The sequence below is a fragment of the Diabrotica undecimpunctata genome, chromosome 6, assembly GCF_040954645.1.
Source record: "Diabrotica undecimpunctata isolate CICGRU chromosome 6, icDiaUnde3, whole genome shotgun sequence".
Taxonomy (NCBI): domain Eukaryota; kingdom Metazoa; phylum Arthropoda; class Insecta; order Coleoptera; family Chrysomelidae; genus Diabrotica; species Diabrotica undecimpunctata.
Genome location: NC_092808.1, coordinates 60,117,563 through 60,141,104, shown reverse-complemented (window position 1 = coordinate 60,141,104; position 23,542 = coordinate 60,117,563). Strand labels below are relative to the sequence as shown.

The following is a 23,542-nucleotide window of genomic DNA, read 5'->3' as shown; positions in this document are numbered from 1 at the left end:
TAGGGGCGAAGGAAGATTGTTCTGAAGAAGGCTTTGGCTCATAACGTGCTGTAATGCCACTGATGATGAATTAAAAGGACAACACAAACGTATCATTTTGACATTGTTTCAACTCGAAATTCCCAATATTAATCACCGTCTTTTATTACATTGCTATCATTTTTTTAATGTATCTGCAAAGAATATAGACGCATATGCGATTCTTAGTAGATCGATTGTCAGCGGTAATGGTTAAGTTATTTTTGTCTAGACCTCACAATCTTCTCTAATTGTTCTCCCAAGTGTAACGGCAATTGAAATGGATCATCTATTTGGATTCATCAACCACCTCAATATCACTGCCAGAATTACGGCGCTGCAATCTTCGCGATATCATGGATTGCGTTTAGGTCAAGATGATAATATTATCAAAAATAAACCAAATTTCAGTATTTACATATTTAAGAAGAAAATAATCTTAAAATGGGATAACTTCCAGGAGTTGGCTGTATACCATATTAGTTAAAAAATTCGAACATCGAAGTAAAAACTTTTGTTGTAAGTGGTATGTTTAATTAAAAATTAAATTAAAAAACTTAAATGGATTATAATAAAGTTCAGAACGTTTTTGAACTAGTCAGTCCATCTTCAGTGAACCTGAAAGCAAGTAATCCCACTCAGTTTAGAAGAACGTAAGGTAAAATTTTGACTTAAATGCAAAAATGTGGTTTATATTACTTACTTTTGTAGTATGTACTTGTATAACGAACCGCAAAACCAAACAGTGGTTGGGTTTACATTGCAGAAAACATACTACTTGAAAGTACGCCAAAATAACGATGTAATTGAATTACTAACCGGGAACCATAAACCCCTACTCGAAAAAAATTATACATCCGAACTGAAGTTTGCCAACTAATTTGAGATGCCCGGTGGGCTTCCGGTGGGTTTATTAAACATTGACTTTGACATTAAACAATTTGCTTAAAATGGACAGACAATAATAGCCAGATACACGGTATTCGCCAAAATAAATAGTACCGAAATTTAGACGGCTGTGAAATTGCACACGCAATGCGTATTTATTTGATTGGTCTTATTTGTCGATAACTGTCATATGCTCTTATCGTCGTGAAAATGGTTTTCTCAAGTAAGGAGAAAGTGTTTATAGTAGAGCATTATTTCAGCTCATACGGAAATTGACGGTTTGAAACAAGTGTCTGAAAAATATCGACACATTTCAGCGCGCATATTTTTTATATCAAAGCAAGCGTGACATTTTTTATGTATTTTGGATAAATTTGAGTTATCTCATATTTCTTGAATGTTAATTATAAAACATATAAATATATTACAAATAATAATGAATAAACATATTTATTTCCAAATTTTACAAAATAAAACAGAAATTACACTTTTTACTTTTTAGTCTATGTAAATAAATAAATAAATGTACAGTTAAACACTATCATCCTGACTGTATTACAGGAGTTACACATAATTTTAAGTAAGTGAATGTTTTTTGCAAGTGAAAGAATTGCACTTAACGCATTTCATGGATGCCGTTCCCCTTTTTCTTTCCGCGTTACAAGAACGACAAACTCCAAGTTTTGGAAGACGAACTGTTTTCTCGTGTTCATTTAAAGTTTGTTCATATTTGATTTTTTAAAATGCGCTCACATCCGAGGGTAAATTGGTTGGCTGAGCCCTTGAAACAAAGTGCTGTTTCATTAGACTCGGCGAAAAATTTTTCAAAATAATTATCAGGACACGAAAATCTATATAAAACTTGGGTATTTATTCCACTCAAGTTCAATAAACTGTAAAATATCATACAAGGTCATCTCCTGGAGATGCGAGAAGTTGAATACGTTGCACACATTTTGTCCACTGTATCAACATCCCCGTTAACTGCATTATAATCCATAATTACTTTGCACCAATTACAGGATTATAGCTTTGTTTTTGCGAGAGACAAAAGACACGAGCATCATGTCTTTTTGGAATCTAAAAAGACAACTTTTAACAGACTAGTTTGACAACAGACTAGTAACGTTTTCCTTTTTATGTAAAAATTATAATATAAAATATAGCATTGTTCTGAAGCTATTGTCTTGTGGCATTTTAAATTAATTACTATTTAAATGGAAATCTTCTTCTTCCTATGCCGTCCCCATTAACGGAGGTTGGCGACCACATTTTTAAAAGCTTCTCTGTCTTTTGCAACGTGGAATAATTCGTCTACAGTCATGTTTGTCCAGTCTCGAATATTTCGCAGCCATGACTTCCTCTTTCTACCTATTCCCTTTTTGCCATCGACTCTACCCTGCATGACGACCTGCAGAAGACTATATTTATTATTTTTTAGTATGTGTCCAAGGTATGCAGTCTTGCGTACTTTTATCGTTCTCAACAATTTTTTGTCTCGACCCATCCTTCTCAGCACTTCCTCATTGGTGACCCTGGCAGTCCATGGAATTCTCAACATTCTCCGGTATATCCAAAGTTCAAAGGCTTCAATCTTTTTAACTATTTGCGCTTTTATTAACATACTAATGTTTGTATTTTGAGAACGATTTCCGAAGTGGAAATTGAAACGCCAATAAACGTATTTTAACCTTTAATTGTGGCTTATTCCCATTTAAATAGTAATTAAATAATTAGCAAGTAGAACGCTAGTACCTATAGTAGTTATTGGTGGTAAGATTTCGATTGCTATTTTCTATCAAAGAAACAAGTCTCTGTACAACGTTAGCTGCTGAGTTGGATGTAACGTACGGACCATCAGACTGCTTGCCGCCATATATTTCTAAATTTGAAGTATAAAATGTCTTTTCATCACATAAAGCATACATTTTGATGTCGTATTTTGCTGGTGTGCTTGGTATCTATTGCAACCAAATGCAACGACCTCGAAAACGGTGAAGCATTTCGTCAATGTAACGTATGCACCAAGTTTGAAGGATGTTTGAATATTGGTCACAAATGCATTAAAAAAGTCACAGATTGTAGCCAATTTGTCAATTTTCGGTATTCGGTACTGTTTATTTTGGCGAATACTGTACATGGCTGTACAGTACAGACGAGTTATTTTCGAGGTAGAAAATAGACGACGTATTATACGAGTTTACCTTTCATAAAAAAAATTGAAACATTTGTATTTAAAATTGCCGACGTTGTCTATTTAATAAACGTATTTGTTTATGTTAATAAACTCGATGTTAATATTTAATGTAATAATCACATACCGATGTTCTTTTTTATTCTCTTTTATATGTCTATTTTCTTGTTTTTTAGTATATATGACCTCTGCTTTAAACCCGATGGCACCCAACTGATTGTTGCAGGTGGAAATCACGTTTTGGTATATGACACCAATGATGGTACTTTGGTGCAACTATTGAAGGGTCACAAAGATAAAGTACACGCTGTATGTTACGCAAGGAATGGCGAAAAGTTCGCAAGTGGTAGCGCAGACAAGACGGTTATCATTTGGTCAAACAAACTGGAAGGACTACTTAAGTACAGTCATGGCGATTCGGTGCAATGTTTGGCATTTAATCCTTTGTCACATACATTGGCGTCCTGTGCCTTATCAGATTTTGCATTTTGGAGCACCGAACAAAAATCTGTGCAGAAACACAAAGTTAATGTAAGTAACTATTTTTTGTTTAGAAACTAACTATATTATTGAAACTGATTACTAGACTTAAACAAATATGCAAATTTGCATATTTGTAATTTGTAATAAGAAATATCAATTTTTTTTCTTATTGTAGCTGCTTTTTTATCCGATGCTGCAACATATATAGTCAAGGCAGGATAAAATTTAATAATATTTTATACCAACTTAATACACGTTACTTGTTTAGCACAAGGAATAAACAGAGTTGCGAAAGAAATTAGAAAAAGTTTCCTTTTGTTAACTTCCTGATATCAAGCTTAAAAAAAAGTATTCCTAAAATCTCAACTAAGAATTCAACTTTATAAAGAAATGCTTCCAAATATTCCACTTCCACCAGAACCCATTCTAAGACGATGGGGAATATGGTTGGAAGCCGCTTTTTTCTATTCAGTGTTTTTCTTAATTAGAATCATCAAAGTTGTTCTTGGTAGAAAGCATAGCTTTAATAAAAGAAATTAGATCAGCTTGTCAAAATGTTAAAGGTGACACTGGAAAAGATATTTTTCAAAAATTTGAAACAATAACTCAAAAAAAACAATGGTTTTCAGAAACTTACTGAGGTAGCTGACGTTCTTGTTGGTAATTTTTACGAAGAAATAGATTTAGAACCAAATATTTTTGTGAATTTAAAATATGCTCCCATTACATCCGTTGATGTGGAAAGAAGTTTCTCAATTTACAAATATACATGTACACAGATAGAAGCCATAAGTTTTTATTGGAAAATTTTGAAAATCATTTGGTCATTTATTGTTTCCATAATTCTAAGGAATAATATTTTACTTTTTTACTACTTTCATTACAATTAATTAGTACATTACAATTACCTACTTAGTTTTTAAGTTTGTTTTATTTTCTAATTATTAAAATAAATATTAATTAATATACCATTATTAAAAATATATGTTTCCCTTGACAGTATGCATATTTTCTAAAAAAATTAATATTTAATGCATATTTTCTAAAAGAAATGCATATTTTCGGGTTAGTTATTGCATATTTATGCGCATAGTCTTTACTTTTTTGCATATTTGCCAAGTTTACTGATTACTACTATTATTTTGACTTTTTTGGAATTTTCAATTATTTAGGTATTGTTTAAGGACATCAACTTAATAGTGTAGGTAATACATCTTGATACATCTAATGAATCTTTATTTTGTGCATTAACTTTTCTTTTTCAAATTTCAAAACCTGAGGAAAATCTAACGGCCAATAACGTTTAAAACAATGGGAGATATTAACGCGATTAAATTGTATTAGCTTCCTGTGTGGTTAATATGAGTTGTTGCTCTTGATGTCGGGTCTCCAAGCATCAATGCCACAAAATGGTTTAGTTGCTCTTATAGCGAACCTTTCCCAAGTTTATTTTACGTTTTCTAACTTGACCATGTCGCACTGACAAAGACCGATAAATCTCACTGCTTTCATTGGCTTTAATTTTTCATCATTTTTATGTGCGATTAATACCGATATCCTTTTACTTTAGTTAATACTACTTACTTGCATTAACATATCTTGTTTTCGATGTTATTGGACGCCTTTTTCCTCAGGCACCTGTAACCAATTCCTTGGTTAATATTAGCTGTTGCTCTAGAGTGCAGAGTTTTTAACATTAACTCCACAAAAGGATTCCTTAACTTTGAAAAATACCGCCATGTCTCAAAATGGAAATTTTTTAAAAAAGCTTACGTTAAAAATCTTTTACGTGGTAACACAATATGTGTGTGCACAGTACTAAACAGTCAATAGATGTCAATAGATAAGAGAATTCTCACTAAACCTATAACTTTAATATTTTAGGTTCGAATAAATTCATGTTCCTGGACAAACGATGGTCAATATCTAGCTCTGGGATGTAGTAACGGAATGATATCAATCAGAAACAAGCAGGGCGAAGAAAAACATAAAATTGAGAGACCAAACAATCCTGCCATTTGGGCATTAAGCTGGTGTCCCAACAAAGATGATCCCACTGATACCTTATGTGTAACTGATTGGAACAAGAATTTATCGTTTTACACATTAGGTACATTGTTACCCTTATCGTAGTGTCGTAGTGAGTGTTTGAATTTCTCATGTTAGTCTTATGTGAATATTCGGTCTGTGAGACGAGTTTGTCAGGTCCATATAACATTGCGCAACTTTACTTTTAATTGAAATATAGGGCGTCAGTTTTTTGATTAGCCAAAGGCTTTATAGATAAGTGCTAAATGTGGCAACACTGATGGGTATGAATCTACTTTCAGCTAATGTCTCGCATCATGCTACTATTTTAGTCGAGTAGCAAGTACTTTAGTAACTAAACGTGTCTGTGAACAACACAGATTTAGTCAAGTAGATTAGTAAGTAATTTAGTCGAGTCGATTCATTTTATTCTATATTTTTCGGGCCAGTAGCACCTCCCACCACTCCCCATTGCTTATTAGTTCACCGGCTAAATAAGTCCGAACCAGTCGAGTTCATTAGTTGACGCAAAAATTCCGTTTCGCTGGTGCGAAGAAACAACTTTAAAATTCGTATAAAAAACAGAAAATTTACACAACTATCGAAGAATTCTTTGGGATCTTTGGCAGCTACTAGTTTAATCTCCTATATCGATCCATTTTCGTATCCATAGTTTCATTTTATTAATCAAACAAATTTTCTTGTTTACCTCTTCTAAAATAGCCATTACGATTAGCTTAAATAGTTTATTGCGTTTTAGGCTGTTCACCTTGCAAAACACAACTCACTTGTGAACTGTACTCGAACAAGTGCGAATGATTTTTGGGCAGTAGTGTGTATTTTAGTTACTAAATTACTCGCTACTCAACTAAAATACTAGCACAGTGCGAACTAGACTTAAAATCAACTGCGAACTAGAATTCGATAGCCAGTAAAGACTAGAGATGGGATACTATACAATTCACCGGGAATTATTATAACCCCTAGTCCCTGCGCAAATATACTGGTATGCAGTAAACATTACTAATTCTTATGATTTTAAATATAAAATTTTGGCATGTTTTACCAAATTTCTGTCCTTTCTATAAGCAATTTGACAATATGCTTGTATATATTTGAAGTGTACTTCTTTCCGTACCATGTCTATTACTGAACGTTGGATATCATGTTGGCTATCACAATGTTATTCACCGCAGCTCTGGACGACGACTATTGATTAAAACACTTACGTCGGTTACGAAGACATGATGTTCTGTTTCTACTGGGGCCCCTCTTTCCACATATTTTGACCTGAATAATAAGATGGAGGACTCCATAACGTTCTGGGTGTCGCATTACATAGGCAAAATACTCCAATTTTCGTATTTTTTTGGTTTTCACTACTTCGGGTTGTTTTTTAAACGTTGTAATACCTCTTCATTTGTCACTCTGTTAACTCACTGTGTTAACCCAGCTTATGCATAGCAGCCTTCGATACATCCACATTTCGAAACCTTTAAGTTTACTTAATAGCGACTTAATGAGTGTCCAGCTTTTAATTCGATACAATAATGTCGAAAAGATGTAATATTTGACGAGTCTTATTTTCACGTTATTGTTAATATTCCTCACATAACACTTCTTTCATTCGGAAAAACACTGCTCTGGCCTTTTCAATGAGGATTTGATTCCTTTGCTCATATGAAGGGTAAGGGGAAAAAACAAACGATGTCCATTTTATAAGAATTTCAGGTAATCAACTCATTGTGTTGACAATATCCGGTCCCAAACACGTGCTAAATTGTATGGGAATAATACCAACGGTGTCCAAATAAGAAAGCATTAGAAAATACCCATACTGGTTTAAAACAAACGTTGTCCGCGCGGTACTGGTAAACAACCGACGTAGTCCAACTAGTTGCATAGCAACGACAGTTAACAGGGCGTGACAATTTTACGTCATGTTTTGTTCTTTTCGTCTTTCGCGGCAGTTTATGTCAAGATGAGTTCGAGTGAAGAAGATTTGTGTGATGATCTGTTAAAAAAAACCAAGAAACGACAGATAATTGGTCGAACTGCAGATGTAATGAAAAAGTTAAGATTGCAGGCTCACGAGTTAGGAGATGATTGTAAGTGTAAAAGACTGAAGTGTTTTGAAAACACTACTGCTCAAGAGAGGCAAAACATATTTAACGGATTCAATCAACTAGGATCAATTGATGCTCAAAACTGTTATTTAGCTGGATTGATTGCTGTATTGCCAGTTGTAAGAAGAAGGTCACGACAAGTCGATGGAGAACAACACCATGATGCTACCTACCGCTACAGAGTACGAGTGAAGAGAGAAAACATAGAAGAAATATCTGTCTGCAGTAGTGCTTTTACTGCAATGCATGGTATTACTAGATCTAAGTTGGTTCATATTCAAGCATCTCTGAAAACATCCGGACTTGCTCCTGTCGACAAAAGAGGAAAGCATTCTTCGAAACATCGTCAGTTAACTTCTGATTTGAGTAACCAAATTCAGCAACATATTGCTTCATTTCGGGGCAGGTTAAGTCATTATAGCATTCAGGACTCGAAAAAAGTGTATTTAAGTGAAGAGTTAAATATTATGAAAATGTTCCAAATGTTTAAAGAAAAGTATCCTATTGCATCTGTTTCATATGACACGTACCGAAATATCTTTAATAACAAATTCAACATTTCATTTGGATACCCAAGGGCAGATACCTGTAGCAAGTGTGATGAGTTTAATGCAAAAATCAAGACTTTTCATTCTGTTGACGATGCAGCACAGATAAAAGCTCTATCTACTGAAAATAACTTGCACAAAAGTCGTGCCCAAGTTTTCTATGATAGAAAACGAGCTGCCCGAATAAAAGCTAGGAGAACTTTTGAATATGAATCAATCGTCATGGACTACCAGAAAAACATTTCGCTACCCAACATCAGCACTAACGATGTTTATTATAGGAGACAACTTTCTATGTTTTCATTCAACATTCATGTGCCGTCTTCAGGAAAATCCTGTTTTTTTACATATCCTGAATATGTGTCAAGGAAAGGATCCGACGAGGTATCATCGTTTCTCTTCTATTTCATTTTTAATGAACTACCAACAGAAGTCCGTCATCTTCACATTTTCTGCGACTCAGCTGGTGGATAAAATAAAAATTTCACAGTTGTTCGGCTACTTCATTACATTGTCCATTACATAAAGCGTCTAGATACTATTCAAGTTACATTCCCCATTAGAGGACATTCGTATCTAGAATGTGATAAAAACATGGGCTTGATAAATTTGAAGACTAAGATGGAACTACCCGTAGATTGGATAAATGTGTTAAAAGATGCAAGAAAAAAGCCGGAACCGTTCAAAGTTATAGACGTGGACCAGACATTAACGAAACAGTGGACTACATTTCTCCAAGAAAAATTTATTCGTAAGTGTCCAATGGCTCTGCAACAAGTAAGAGAACTTCGATTGGTGAAAGACAAACGCGGATTGGTTTTTTACCGAACCACTTATAATGGCATTTGGGAAAGCAAGCAAATAACAGGTAGATCAATAAAATCTGTTGTTCCAAGAAAAATGAAAGATGGCGAATTTGAGCTACCAAGTCAAGCATACCATAGACCATTACCGATTTCCCAGGCTAAGTACAACGATTTACAAGTTTTAAAACGATTTTGTCTTCAAAATGCTCAAGAATTTTACGAAACATTGCTATACAAATGAAAAATCTCTGTGTAGGCTTATGTAGAAAGTGGACAACGTTGGTTTTTAACAAGTTATTTGTGACGTTACCGTGCTTTTTTATTTTTTCAACAAAATCTAATAATGTTAAGTTCGTATTCTTTTGTTTAGATATTAATAATATAGTAATAAACTACTTAAAAATATTTGTTTGCAGTTTTATTTATTTCTAAGATCATAACCAGCAGATTAGTCACGTTGATTAACTTTTCTCTGTAAGTTACTTTTGTGACATCGTTTGTTTTTTCCCCTTACCCTTCATATCTCAATTGTCATTTATATATGAACTGAGATAAGTTCTGATCTCAGGTTTTTTATTTCATTACCGTATGCTGTGATTATGTAGTCATCAACTACCATAATATATTAACATTGTCAATCAATAACTTGTACTTCTGAAACAACACAGCATCATCCGCATATCTCAGATCACTGATTTTAATTCTGTTAACTGCGATACTGACATTAAACTTGGCAAGTACCTATTTGAGAACATGCTTGGAGTACAGATTAATAAGCAGTGGTGACAAGATGCACCCCTGTCTAACTGTACGGAGAATTTCAGTTAATTCAGAAATATGTAAGCCAGAATTTGCTTGCTGGTGATAGTAGAAATTTTGTCTAATTCTTTGTCATCTATTCCCTACTCAAATGAGATCGTAGGCTTCCACGGCCAGAGTCAGAATTATAGTTTATTCGTCTTCCGGGTTTGGACCGTGTCATTTGCCAGTGACCCAAAAGTGGGTTCATCTCGACGTTTTGCTACAATTGTATGTAGCTTCTTCAGGAGAACAAAAAGAAAAAGAAAACAAAAGACAGGAAGATGGGTAGTTAGCAACGGTAACTCAGTTACTCAACGCAATCAGAGGCGAATACTAACTACCAAGATGGGCATATGGTCACAGTAACTCAACTACTTAACGCAGCCAGAGGTGAAAACCAAATGCCAGGACAGGGATTCACGTCCAACAGCTTACATGCTTCATCACACCACCATCCTGCCCAAAAGAATTCTGTGATCAACTCTCTCATCCATCGGGCCATTTCGATTTCTGAACCTGACAACCTTAGAGAAGAACTTGGCCATCTGCAAAAAAACCTTGTCGCCACCGGTTACTCCAAGTCCACAATTCAAAATATTACACACCGACATCTACATCCCCCTTTACACCCTAGGACGACAAATTCAGAATCTTCGGGTAATACTCCTGTGGCTTTTCTTCCGTATATTCGAAGTGTCACTGATAGGATTGGCAAAATTCTTCGCAAAGAAGGTATCAGGACTACTTTTCGACCACCCAAGAAAATCTCACAATATCTACTCTCTCCTAAGGACCCATTACCGCCCCTATCTTCCTGTGGTGTCTATTCTATTCCTTGTTCATGTGGACAAGTGTATATTGGCGAAACTGGTCGTTCCGTCAAAACTCGGATTCAAGAGCATCAAAGATGCATTCGATCAGGTCTTTTCTCCCATTCTACAGTTGCAGAACACTGCCAAGAAACCGGTCATTCCATATTGTTAGAAAAAACCCATATTATTTCTAAGAGCCCCTTCTTTTATTCCAGGAAAATCCGCGAATCTCTAGAGATCCGAAAAAATCCACATAATATCGATCGAGAGGAAGGATACTACTTGTCTCCCATCTGGAATCTCAGTCTAGAGCCGCCGTCCGGTCCCGCTACCACGATGCAGCCACATGATTGGCCAGCGCGCGCTTCTTGACGTTCGCGCCACGGAGTGTGCCGATACGTCCCGACACGACAGGTCACCGACTATAAATAGAGCGGCAGCGGAGTAATCGTCGGATTCACTCCCCGCCTCTCGACGCGTTAGTGTTCTGAGCTGTTGGTCGTGAATCCCTGTCCTGGCATTTGGTTTTCACCTCTGGCTGCGTTAAGTAGTTGAGTTACTGTGACCATATGCCCATCTTGGTAGTTAGTATTCGCCTCTGGTTGCGTTGAGTAACTGAGTTACCGTTGCTAACTACCCATCTTCCTGTCTTTTGTTTTCTTTTTCTTTTTGTTCTCCTGAAGAAGCTACATACAATTGTAGCGAAACGTCGAGATGAACCCACTTTTGGGTCACTCACAAATGACACGGTCCAAAACCGGAAGACGAATAAACTATTCCCTACTCGTCTACGAATTTTTATCAGTTTTCCATGTATAACTTTATCGAATGCTTTTTCAAACTCTATAAACACATGTGCACAGTATGATTGACATCTCTACACCTCTGTACCAGCACATGCAAGCTGAATAGTGCCTCGCTTGTTCCAATATTATTACAGAACCAAATTGAAGTGTACACTTAAAATAAGCCGTACGTTCTCAGACTAGAAACATGAAAAAAATTTTACTTTATTTTCGTTATATATACAATATGTATAACTATATTTTATATGTAGACTAAATACAAGCTACAAATATGTTTTAAAGGTAATATAAAGTTTTCTGATTGATTAGGTGGTAAACTTGTTGGAAAGGAGAGACATATTGGATATGAAGCTTTGCGAGTCAGATATTTTGCTCAAGGAGAATTCATTTTAATTGGAGGTTTAAATATGGCGTGTACAATGTATACTAAAGAAGGAATTAAACTAGGATGCATTGGGGAAATGCAGAATTCCTGGGTATGGTGTTGTGAAGCTCACCCTAGTGGAAATTTTGTAGTAAGTACATAGTATTCTCTATAGATATTAAAATTGTTTAAATGAATTGCTGAAAATTATGTAAAAGGGAGAAGGAAATTTTCCAGCACAATAAATAAAAAGGCAGTTGGGATGGAAAATTGTTATATATTAATGTAAAACGGGCAATACTGTAATGACCGTATATTTCGATATTGGCCGTATTCATTATTAATATATATTAGAAAAGTAGCCAAAAGTAATAAAAAAAGTAATAAAGTAATCTATTTTTTACGTAAACAGTTGTATAAAAAAGAATTTTAAAATGGGATACCATTCTTTCGCTTGACATTTCTAATAAATCAATGCAAATGTTGTATCAGTCATTGACTCTTGTACTTATGAATCTTCATAGGTTCAAATATTTTAAAAATATTATAAAACTGATACCTAATCAAAGGCAACATTATTATACATAGTTTCGGATCCATATCTACATTAGAGTCCATAACCTAGTGTACCATAATAGCGGAAACCGTTTTTGGTGTTTTCAAGAGACACAACACAATGAATTTCAATTTTTTATCATCGTAAAAAACCTTTTTAGCACAAAAATTACCTTAGACTTCGAATAATTTTTCACGTGGTTAGGCTGCTATACAATTACGACAAAAATTAATTTAATTTGTGCCATTTATGGCACATGGTGCGGTAGAAGATTAATAATAAATAAATAATGGGTGATTTGCTAGGGGTAATAAGGCTGGAAACTAAATGCATTATTGTAGTTTGAGATAAGCGACAGGTGCTTTTGAAGGTTAAATAGTTAGGAGGAAAGAAGTAATGCACATCATCGCTCAATGACATCTACATTTGGTCTAATTCCTCAATTGAACATAAAAGTGGATTCTTGCATTTATAACAATGCTTATACAGCGTAAGCTTGTCTTTAAGAATAAGTAATAACATTTTAACTAGTAAAAGGAAAGACTGACTGAGAGACTGATAGAAAAAAGTTTGCAATTGTAGTAGCCAACCTCCATTGAGGAGAGGGCACTTTAAGAAGAACGCTTTACATTTAGTTACAAAACGGATAAGTAATTATACAATATTTGCATTGGCCCAAATAAGTAAATATCGGGCAATATCGCACATTCTTTAATACCAATATATTTTTATTGAACTCTATTATATGTATAAAGATCTAAATAGTCACACGTATCACACTACACTATATTGATAGCATCCATTTGGTGTGTGAGTCCATAATCCAGTATATTAAAATGAAATTTTGTTTTAGGCTATAGGTTGTGAAGATGGAACTGTTGCATATTACCAATTAGTTTTTAATATGGTACATGGATTGTTTAGAGAAAGATATGCGTTTAGAGAAAATATGACTGATATCATAATTCAACATCTCATTACTGAACAAAAAGTTAGGATTAAATGTCGAGATCTCATTAAGAAGATAGCAATATACACAGATCGTTTAGCGGTAAGATATTCAGTGTTTATTTTTGTTTTATTCTATTTTTTTTTTTTTTTGTTATTTCTAGTGTTGTGTCAATCGTTCATTTTAGAAGGATTGAATCAATCAGTGACTGACTCTGAAAACGATCGAATCATTTCAATCGTTCGTTCGTTTCAATACTTTTCGTTGCCGTTTAAAAATCGACTGAAATCCGGTAGTATTGCTTACCGTATTTCATATATGTGTGTTCACTTCATTGTCCTTCATACGTTTATGTTCGTGCAAATAGGACTTAGCTTAGATTCTAGAAGAAATATTCCAGAAGCTGTCTTTGTTTTTAGGTTCTTAGTGTAACTTAGAAACAATTATAAATTTATATGGAAATATGTACTGCATTCAAATATAAATATTTAATGTCATTGTGCAAATTTTAACTACCTAATAACTATTAACAACACAAGCAAAAGCAATCGCTTGGGCGCGATAGAATATTTTCCAACTCCAATACTCCCAGTTTGTAGCTAAGTCGCTGCCTTGCACGCAATTCTTAATTCAATATGTAGTATTTTAAGTTTTCAATCATTCAAACGAACGCAATCATTGAGCCGCATAGCATATATCGATACTCGTCGTAAGTGAGGAACGACTGAGGACCGAAAGTAATAAGAGTATTGGCTCTGCGATTTTGTTTTAATTCAATGTCGATCGGCGTCGTTGGCGGTCGATCAATAGATTTTTGTCACCATACGATTCGATCGTTATGAACTAGGTGATTCGGTCGTTAGTTCGCCAATACTTGGAAGTGATTGAATCAAAACGAACGAATCAATCGCGATTGACACAACACAAATTTTGACTAAACATTTATCAACGGTCCTTTTTAAATTACAATCTCATGTCAAGTCCTTTTCATTTAACCCTGCGACTAGGCTATTGTCACAAAGTTTGTTAATTTTGGTCAACGCAATTTACCATTTTTGAAAACAAACAAAAACAAAATCCTACACATCGAATGATAGGTCATATCCTACACTGTACACATCGAATAAGGTGTCAGTAGTATTAAAATCTGTTTAGATGTAAAAATACCTGTAGAGGCAATGGATTATGTTTTATTAATTATTATAGACACATTATATTACTTAATGCTACAGCCTATATTAGACCCGGTTCTGATCTTACTTGTGGAATTGTTTCCTTGTTAGCTTGGCTGCTTCAATTTTCATAAAGCTTACTTCGTTGTTGCTTCTTATAAGCCTCACCACTTAACAGCTCAGTAGACCTTACTTACAATATCTCTGTTTCCTTGTAATAGTCTCAGTTTCTGCCCCATATAGTACGACATGTCTTACTTCTACTTTTTAAACTTTCATTTTTATATTCTACCAACAGTCAACTTTTCAATATTTTATTTAGTGCACCAATTGCTATCCTCCCCCTCCCCCCCGGTTTTATTTCTTCTTCGATTGAATTACTGTTGCGTATCTGGGTAGACAAGTTTTGAAACTGGAGCAGTGTTTAAAGTCGTCTTTTTGTAAAATAACTGTCATTTTTAACATATAACGATTTAGAATAGCTTTTAGCATTCAATTGCTCTCTTGCTTGTAGATAAAAGGTTTTTTAATATTCGAAATGACGACATTTTTCCACGATTTAAAAAAAAAGTTTTTCTATGACAATTTGGAGCAGTTATTTTTTTTAAATCACTGCCACTTTGTTTATTTCAATTAAGAAACGTAATTATCGCAATATTAAATACAAAGATTTAAATTTTCGTTCACAAATTGTGAAAAATATAGTACTTTAACAGTGCACTGTGAATTTTAAAACTGATGCTAAAATGAAGACTAGTCGGAATGAGTGGAGGGGAAATCTATACTAGTTCAAAAAATAAAAGAACTCTAAACTGCTACAATTTTGTATCCCTGGATCTTGTTCATGGATTTTGATCTTTTTTTTAATTTGTATGCACTTTTTGCGTACATTACAAAAATATAATTGGTGCAATTTTTTCATATTTAGAATGACGCTACTTTCTTAATTGCTATAAACAAATTAAGTGTAAATTAAAAAAACTAACTTTGCTCCAAACTTCTTTTTAAGTTGTGTAAAAATGTAAACTTTTCTAATATCACAAAAATGATTTCATCTACGAGAAAGAGTTAAAAAATTAAACTAAATGTATATTATTTTATATGATATGAGAAATGATTTTGCATTAAAATAATGATTAAAAAATTATGTGCCCATTGATGGTACAGATTTTATTCTTCGATAATTATCATCTTGATTATTTTCTGACTAATGTCATTACAAAAAAAAGAAAAACAAATTTAATAATTTTGACTGTAATTGATACGTCGATGTGAAATTTTTAGGGCTTGTTAACCAACAAACGACCCAACTTTAGACGCAATATCAAAGGTGTATGTTGATTTTTACATGACATATTTTTCATGTTTTGACTTTTTTTAAACTTTTTCATTAGTGATTAGATATTTTAATCACATATTAATATACATAATAGCAACATTTTGATATTGTTTGTTTGTTTCTAAAATTATTCTAATAAATAACCTTCGTGTGGATCGTATTCCCGTGAAGTAGCATTTATCAGTTTAGTCCTCATCTATAACATTCATTTTGTTTTCATACAATATGTTCTGTACGGGAAATTAAAACACGTGTTTGCTTATTACACTCGTATTCTTTCAAGGTTGTCAAGAAAGTCAGATACTTTCACTTTATTGGCGCTCTACCAATTAGAAACCTATTTGAAGTTTTTATATATTTTTTTTAGGTGCAATTACCCGAAAGAGTAGTAATTTATGAACTGTATTCAAAGGACTCCAACGACATGCACTATAGAGCCAAAGAGAAAATAACGCAAAGACTGGAATGTAGCTTGTTGGTAGTATGTTCAGAACACCTGGTAATATGTCAAGAAAAGACTCTTCAGAGTATGTTCTTCTCTGGAGAAAAAGAAAAGGTTTGGAACTTTGAGAGTCCTATTCGTTACATTAAAAACATCGGTGGCCCACCTGGAATGGAAGGTTTACTGTTGGGATTAAAAAATGGTCAAGTGTGGGAAGTCCATTTGGATAATATACATGCAGCGTTGAAGGTAAGTTTAACGTTATATACTACCTCTTTCAGGCAGTAATAATTGGATTATTTATATATTTATATTGAGTTATATTAACTTTTATTATACTATAACTTGCTGAATCAGTGCTAAATTTTTATGTTAAAATAGAAAAAGAGATGGAAAAAAATATCCAAAGAAGATACAACCCATCCCAGATTTACAACAAATTGCAGGAAAGCATGCAGAACACAAAAACAAAAATGAAAATGGCCTTAGACTATGTAACTTAGCAACAAGAACCAACATAATAATCTCAATAAAATTTGAATACCATAAAATACATAAAGTAACGTGGTCACTCAATCAGAAAACGTACAGTCAAATTGATAAAATACTGATTCACAAGATAAAATAAATATCAATGAAGGATGTGAGAACTATAGGTGTGTGGCAGACTCAGATTACTATATGGTCACCGCCACTATAAGACAAAAAGTTTAAATAGAAAGAAAACATAAAAACTAATGTCAATAAATTGCACAATGTAGATAATATAAAGAAATATGGAGAGAAAATAACAGTGCAAATAAAAGAAATATGAAGCAGGAGATATAACACCAGAATGGGAGACGATCGAAAAAAATTCAGGGGTCTGAGTTTTAAAAAGTTGAATTTAAAAAAAAAATAATTAATTGATAAGCCAATCTATATAAAGACAATGAAGCCAAAATGCATTTATTCAACAAGCATATTACTTAAAAATGATTATCCCGCTAATAATTTTATAGTTAATGTGGCTAATTGACAATTCTTTTGTTTAGAAAAGCACACAAACATATTCATACAAATTATATTCTCACTAATGGAAAGGCTTACACCAATTACAACAGACAAGATGATAAAATAAAAGAGCCAACAGCGCGACATGTAAATTTAAAAACGAAACACTGAATAAATTCGTATATAGATTTAATAATAATTTAATAGAATCCGAAGCTCTGAAATTTTCCCCGTGGTCATGGACAAAATAAGAAAAACATACAAAACATTAGCTTTGGCTAGAAAATGGGAAATTGCTTATTTGATATGGTATATGTGAACAATGTGATTATTATGATCGAAAAAGATCTCAGCTTGGAACGTCTACTTTATAGATGCAACACAAGTTAAATACGCTAATATTTGGCGTACCATCAGATGTAAAATGAATGAATCGAGAACATAATAAGCTAGGCTAGAACCTTGTGTATCTCGGCATAAAAATATTAAGTGATAGTCACAAATTAAATTAGGTCAAGAGTTAATAAGGCCCCACAATTTATATATTTAAAAAATATTGAGGAACAAATGTATAAGTAGAACGTGTAACATAATTTATACAGATTATAATCTGAAGGATACGAATACTCTAACCCACTACTGACCTACGCAACCTAAAACTGAACTGAAATATCATAGAGGTTTATAAGAATAAAGTTGCAAAAAATTAAAAAGGAATGTCATTAAGACACAATAATTGGCAGTTATAGATCAGTTGCTACGTACTGTCTTGCCAAGCAAGACGGTCCGGGTTCGATCCCGGCACAGACACCAGAAATTTTTAATTTCCAATTTAACTGAGCTGCCACCGTTCTTCGGAGGGCATGTAAAGCCACCAGGCTTGGCTACGTAAGTAGTCGTTAACACTAAAACTTGAGCCGGAAGGTTACATGAATGAAAGATGTACACTAAGCCAATTGTTTGCAGTACGAGCCGTTATAACAATAAACGGCTTCTCAAAAAAGACCCAATAAATGATTGAGAGAAACTAGAATTTAATATGTGATTTGAGAGAAGAAAGCTGGAGGAAAGCATAATGGCTCATAAAAAATAGCGAAATTGGTACATCGCGTAAATCTGAAAAAAAAAACAACCAGGGAGACCATCCAAGAGGTAATATGAAGGCTTGACATCAGTATCGTTAACTGATATCTCAAAATAAAAATAAGTATATCGCTGTTATGTACTGTTACAATCGGAGAAAAATTTAAGTAACGTGGTATTAGTTTTTTAAGTTATAGTGGCTTTTATTATAATTATTTATTTTCCCAACTTTAGTTTTAAAACCCCATAATAATTTACTTTTACAAATAATATTTTTTCTAAGGTTACAGTGAATGAAGGCATTAGATGTCTAGACCTAAGTCAACTTAGCGAGAAACTTGCGGTGGTAGATGATTCAGGGTTGTGCCAAATATTTAACTTCGAAACAGGTGAACTTCTTTTTCAAGAAGCCAATGCGAACAGTGTCTCTTTTAACAACTTGTATGAAGACATGTTGGCGTACAGTGGAGACAACACTTTGTCTATTAAGGTAAAATTATCTAAGCAAATTTAGAATGATTATAAGGATGTGTCGAGTACGTTGACTGTTTTTGTTTATTTTTGCTTTTTTTGTTTTTTAATAAATTTTTGAGAAGAAATCAAAATGGTTTTTTCAAATATGGTTCAGGTCTGGAAGTGAAAATGCCAAATAAATATTTCATTTTACAATTTTCGGTTTACTCCCAATAAGTTATTTTAAAAAAATATGTTGTGACCCAATAACAGTTTGAGAACTATATTAACTGTAAAGGTACACTGTTATTATAGCCGTTTATAAGATGTGTCCAGAAATTATTTGTTCTGTCTGCAACTGCGGCTTGTTTCAAAGGCAATCTGTTAGTGGACGTAGATCTGATTCCGCATGGTCCCCCTTAAACACCGAAGAACAGGGTCTATAAATCGCAATAATAACAAAGTTCCTTTTTAAAACTTATTAAATATCTTTATAACTGGGTAAAGAAGAGGTGTAATTTCGTTTTAAATTAAATGATACTCAAATTAAATAGTAAAATACCGTTGTAAAATACAATATTTCCGTTGACTTGATCCACTCGGTGTTTCGGACCCCTTTCTCGAGGTCATTTGTCATTAATTTTAAATTCGATCAATTTTTCTATACCTTTTATTCTTCTCGATATTTGTGCGAAGTATATGAGGTAAGATGTCTGATTTATTTTTATTGGAAGTCTTGTGTTGACCTTTAGTTGCTTTATAATTGAAATTTTGTCTCGGATGCACGTGGCAATAGGAAATATTAATATGTGTAATAGTTTTAGTTTAGTATCTGGACATAATGCTGAGTATTATCATATACGAGTTAGTTTTATGGTTGCGTTTCATGTTACTGCCAATGTGTTTAATGTCTTACTAACAGTCTCCTTTGTTTGGAATGATGAATTCGAGGTAGTTAAACGTATAGACCACTTCGAAATCAGCAATATTTCTGATATTGAACGGATCATGATTTGGGACCTTTTTTTATTCAAAAATTTTTATTAAAAATCATTCCGAAAACGTTTTGTGATATAGCCCGATTGGGTATTTTAAAGTATATACCTTTGATTCCTTGTGGACTTTTTTTATTTAGCATGCGACCATATTCCTTGCTCATCGTTTCCAGCTTATTGATTATTTGGAGCAATTCCTCTTCTGAGCAGGACAACATTAGGGTATCGTGGCATATCAAAAGTTCGTCATTGTTTTGCTAACTATCATTATCATTGCGAAATGTCTCGTATTATCTTCTTACGATGCCTATCCGTTCCGGATGTTGGCCACAAACTTTGGCTATGCTAACTTTGGTGGCAGCTATTTGGAATAGTCCATTGTAGATGTATTGAACCACTTTCTCATGTTTTGAAGCCAAGATGTTCTTCTCTCTGGTCCTCTTTCCAAACATCTTGCCCTGAAGAATGTGTTGTACAAATCATATCTCTATTCATTTTCATAATCTGGCTCACATATTCCAGTTTGCACTCTTTGATTGTGTGAATAATCTCGCATTTCTTAGCTATTCTACGTAAAACTTTAATATTAGTCATACGATCCTTCCATGAAATTCTTAAGATGCGTCTATAACATCACATCTCAAAGGCTTTGAGTTTTCCAGAAGAAGCTTCAGAGAGTGTCAAAACCTCTAAATCCGTATAATAACGTGGAAAATACATAAAATCTGACGACAGAGATTTTAGTTCTAAGTGGTGAATTGTGACTAATATAGAAAGACTCAACATACACTTTAATGTTGGCCGATTTATTGCAATATATTTGTATTCTATATGACTCTTAAGTCTCACCTAAGCACCGTGTTTTCAAGAATTGTAAGCTTATGTTTTACTCTATCAAATGCCTTTTTGTAGTGGTTAAAACAAATATCTATGTCACAGTTGACAAACATATTATACAGGATGTGTTAAAAGAAGCGGGACGGTCGAATATTTCGACAATTAAACATGGAATCGAAAAACTGAAAAACACGTGTTCAATATTTTTCAAAAATCTGAATGATACCAACCACGACCCCCCTGCCACACCTCCTGGAGCAGAGAGGGGGCAACTTTGAAATCTTAAATGGGAACCCCCATTTTTGATTACAGATTTGAATTCCTCATAAAAAAAATAAGTAACTTTTATAAGGAACATTTTTTTCGAATTGTTGATAGATGACGTTATAATCGGAAAAAAATATTTATCGTGATACCCTAGGAAAATTATGCAAAGCGTTTAATATCTCGAGAAATACACTTCCAAATGAAAAAACAAAAACACGCGTTTAATAACTTTTAATAATCTATCGAATGGCACGAAACCACGACCCCGCATAGGGAGGAGGTGGCGCAGAGTGCCTTTCTCTGCCGAAACAGCTGTAGTAGTATAAGTATAATAATAATATTGTGGAAGTTTTGAAAACACTAGTTTTCAAAATGTTTTATTGTTAGATAAAATGAATTTCCATCAAGTAACGGTCGAATCCTTCACTTGTTTTCGGATTTCCCCTCTTTATAGCTTTGGATCTCGAAAAGTGTGATCTTTTTCTTCTTAAAATGGCTATCTTATATGGATATTGGCTATCACATTGGACCGCATTATAATATCTATTGCCGCTCTGAATCAATCTCTTGACGTAATTTCCGACCATGTCCGCAAGTTCCCGTGGAGATTAAATTGCAGCAGGTAGTACTTCGCATTTCATATGATCAGCCGACAGTATTTCAATTTTTCAATTGTCTACGTTTGATAGTTGGGAGATATTTTAGTTCTCCACTTATGAGTAGTAAGATGGTTTTATTAGATATATGGTATATCCATGGGACTCTAAGTATGCGTCGATAGCACCAAATCGTAAATGCGTTTATGTGTTTACATAGACGTCTGTGAGAGTCTACGCTTTTTCTCCATAACTCAAATTAGAGAGTACACAGCAGAATCCCTATTCGGGTATGTATATTAAGTAAGAGAGTACAGAGCACTTTGCGCATATTATTGAATGTGCCTATTTATTCTTCGATTCGACATCTTATTTATCTTGAATGATCCGAGTCTTTATTTAAGTGTTGTGATACTAAGCGCCTATTTCTCTTGGAATAAAATTTGGTGAATGAACTGTGTAATGGTGTATTTTGCAACGGCAGATCTTTTACAAAGAGGAAGTCTGGAGTGGACAATGGTTCTCGAGAACCTTTGACCGATCTTAGAGTTTCTTGCTTGTTTGCATCTTGCATCAACGTTTTTTCTAGATCACAGTAAAAGGGAAAAATCTCAGTGGTTGGCTGTATACCATTAAAAAACTTCTTTTACAAAAAAAAAGTCTTTACTTCTTGTGTAAAGAAATGAAGACTTCTTGTGTGTAATGGTATATTTTATTAAAATATTTAAATTGTATCCAAAAGGATTACAAATCTTCAGCGTTTTTGGTCCAGTCGGACCATCATCAGTGAAACATTTTAAAGTAGTTGCAACTAGCTACAAAAATATGTGTAAAAACCTTTGAATTACATGACAACCATAGTAAATTGTAAAATTATAATGACACAAGATCGATATTATAGGATTTCACATAAAGGGAACGTACATGTTCCCTGCTCGAAAGGAGAACGACCTTGTCCAACGATTAGAACCAGTCAACTCAAGTTGGAGTTGTTTGGTTCTAATCGGTTGTACGTATTTATGATATTTATATTTTTATCTCACATTATACTAATCTTGAACATCTAATATAATATAATATTATAACATAATGACTAGGTACCTGTTGAACTGAATATTGTTAAGTTACCAATAACTGTATGTATTTATGATATTTATATTTTTATCCGACATTATACTAATCTTGAACATCTAATATAATATAATATTATAACATAATGACTAGGTACCTGTTGAACTGAATATTGTTAAGTTACCAATAACTTTGCTTTTCAGGTCACAGATTTTCCTGCTCACACACAAACGATGGGAGGTTTCGTAGTAGGTTTGACAGGATCCAAAGTATTCTGTCTCAACGGTTTTAGCATGAATACTTTAGAACTACCTCTGAGTACACCCATGTACCAGTACATTGACAAGAGAATGTATGAAGAGGCGTACAAGGTTGCTTGTTTGGGAGTTACCCAGGGCGATTGGGAAGAGTTGGCACATGCTGCTTTAGAACATCTAGACTTTAAAATCGCTAGGTTGGCATTTGTTAGATTACAGGATTTTACTTATCTGGAATTAATAGATGATCTTCAAGATTTACAACAAAAAGGTAAAAAATAACTACATTATCATTTAGAAAAACAAAATTGAGAATTTAATTCTACATTCTTTCTACTTCTACTTCTTTCTAATTCTAATTCTTTTCTACATTTTTATCAAAATTATTAAGTAAAGACATTATTTTTGATGTTACTTTTATCGCGTATTTTTACATGGTCTCAACGATATTGGGTGGATAATGAACATATAAATACTCTTTTGATTTTGCCGTTGTATATATGTTATATGTTATGTTATATTCTTCTTCTTCCTCTTTATAAACAATTCTGCTTGTTCATTAATGGAAGGTTGTCACTCTTCTGCTATTTGGTGTCTATTCGTTTATACACTGTACGTTATATTTTCTTCTAACGTCTTCACTTCTCTTTCGATATTT

The 23,542-nt window shown here is 33.6% G+C and overlaps 2 protein-coding genes across 7 annotated transcripts in view; one reads left to right on the top strand and one right to left on the bottom strand.

The window, feature by feature from the left end:
* Positions 1–23,542, bottom strand: part of LOC140443464 (calpain-A-like) — a 343,829-nt gene that overhangs the window by 57,288 nt on the left and 262,999 nt on the right. The window lies entirely within an intron of this gene.
* The window catches only part of Oseg1 (intraflagellar transport protein Oseg1), a 61,803-nt gene that overhangs the window by 11,098 nt on the left and 27,163 nt on the right, over positions 1–23,542 (top strand). For both annotated transcript variants that reach the window (XM_072534744.1, XM_072534743.1), the window contains exons 4-10: positions 3,277–3,631; positions 5,468–5,693; positions 11,820–12,025; positions 13,284–13,481; positions 16,258–16,581; positions 18,692–18,898; positions 22,831–23,155. In XM_072534744.1, coding sequence (XP_072390845.1) covers positions 3,277–3,631; positions 5,468–5,693; positions 11,820–12,025; positions 13,284–13,481; positions 16,258–16,581; positions 18,692–18,898; positions 22,831–23,155 — 1,841 coding nt within the window. The remainder of the gene's footprint in view (positions 1–3,276; positions 3,632–5,467; positions 5,694–11,819; positions 12,026–13,283; positions 13,482–16,257; positions 16,582–18,691; positions 18,899–22,830; positions 23,156–23,542) is intronic.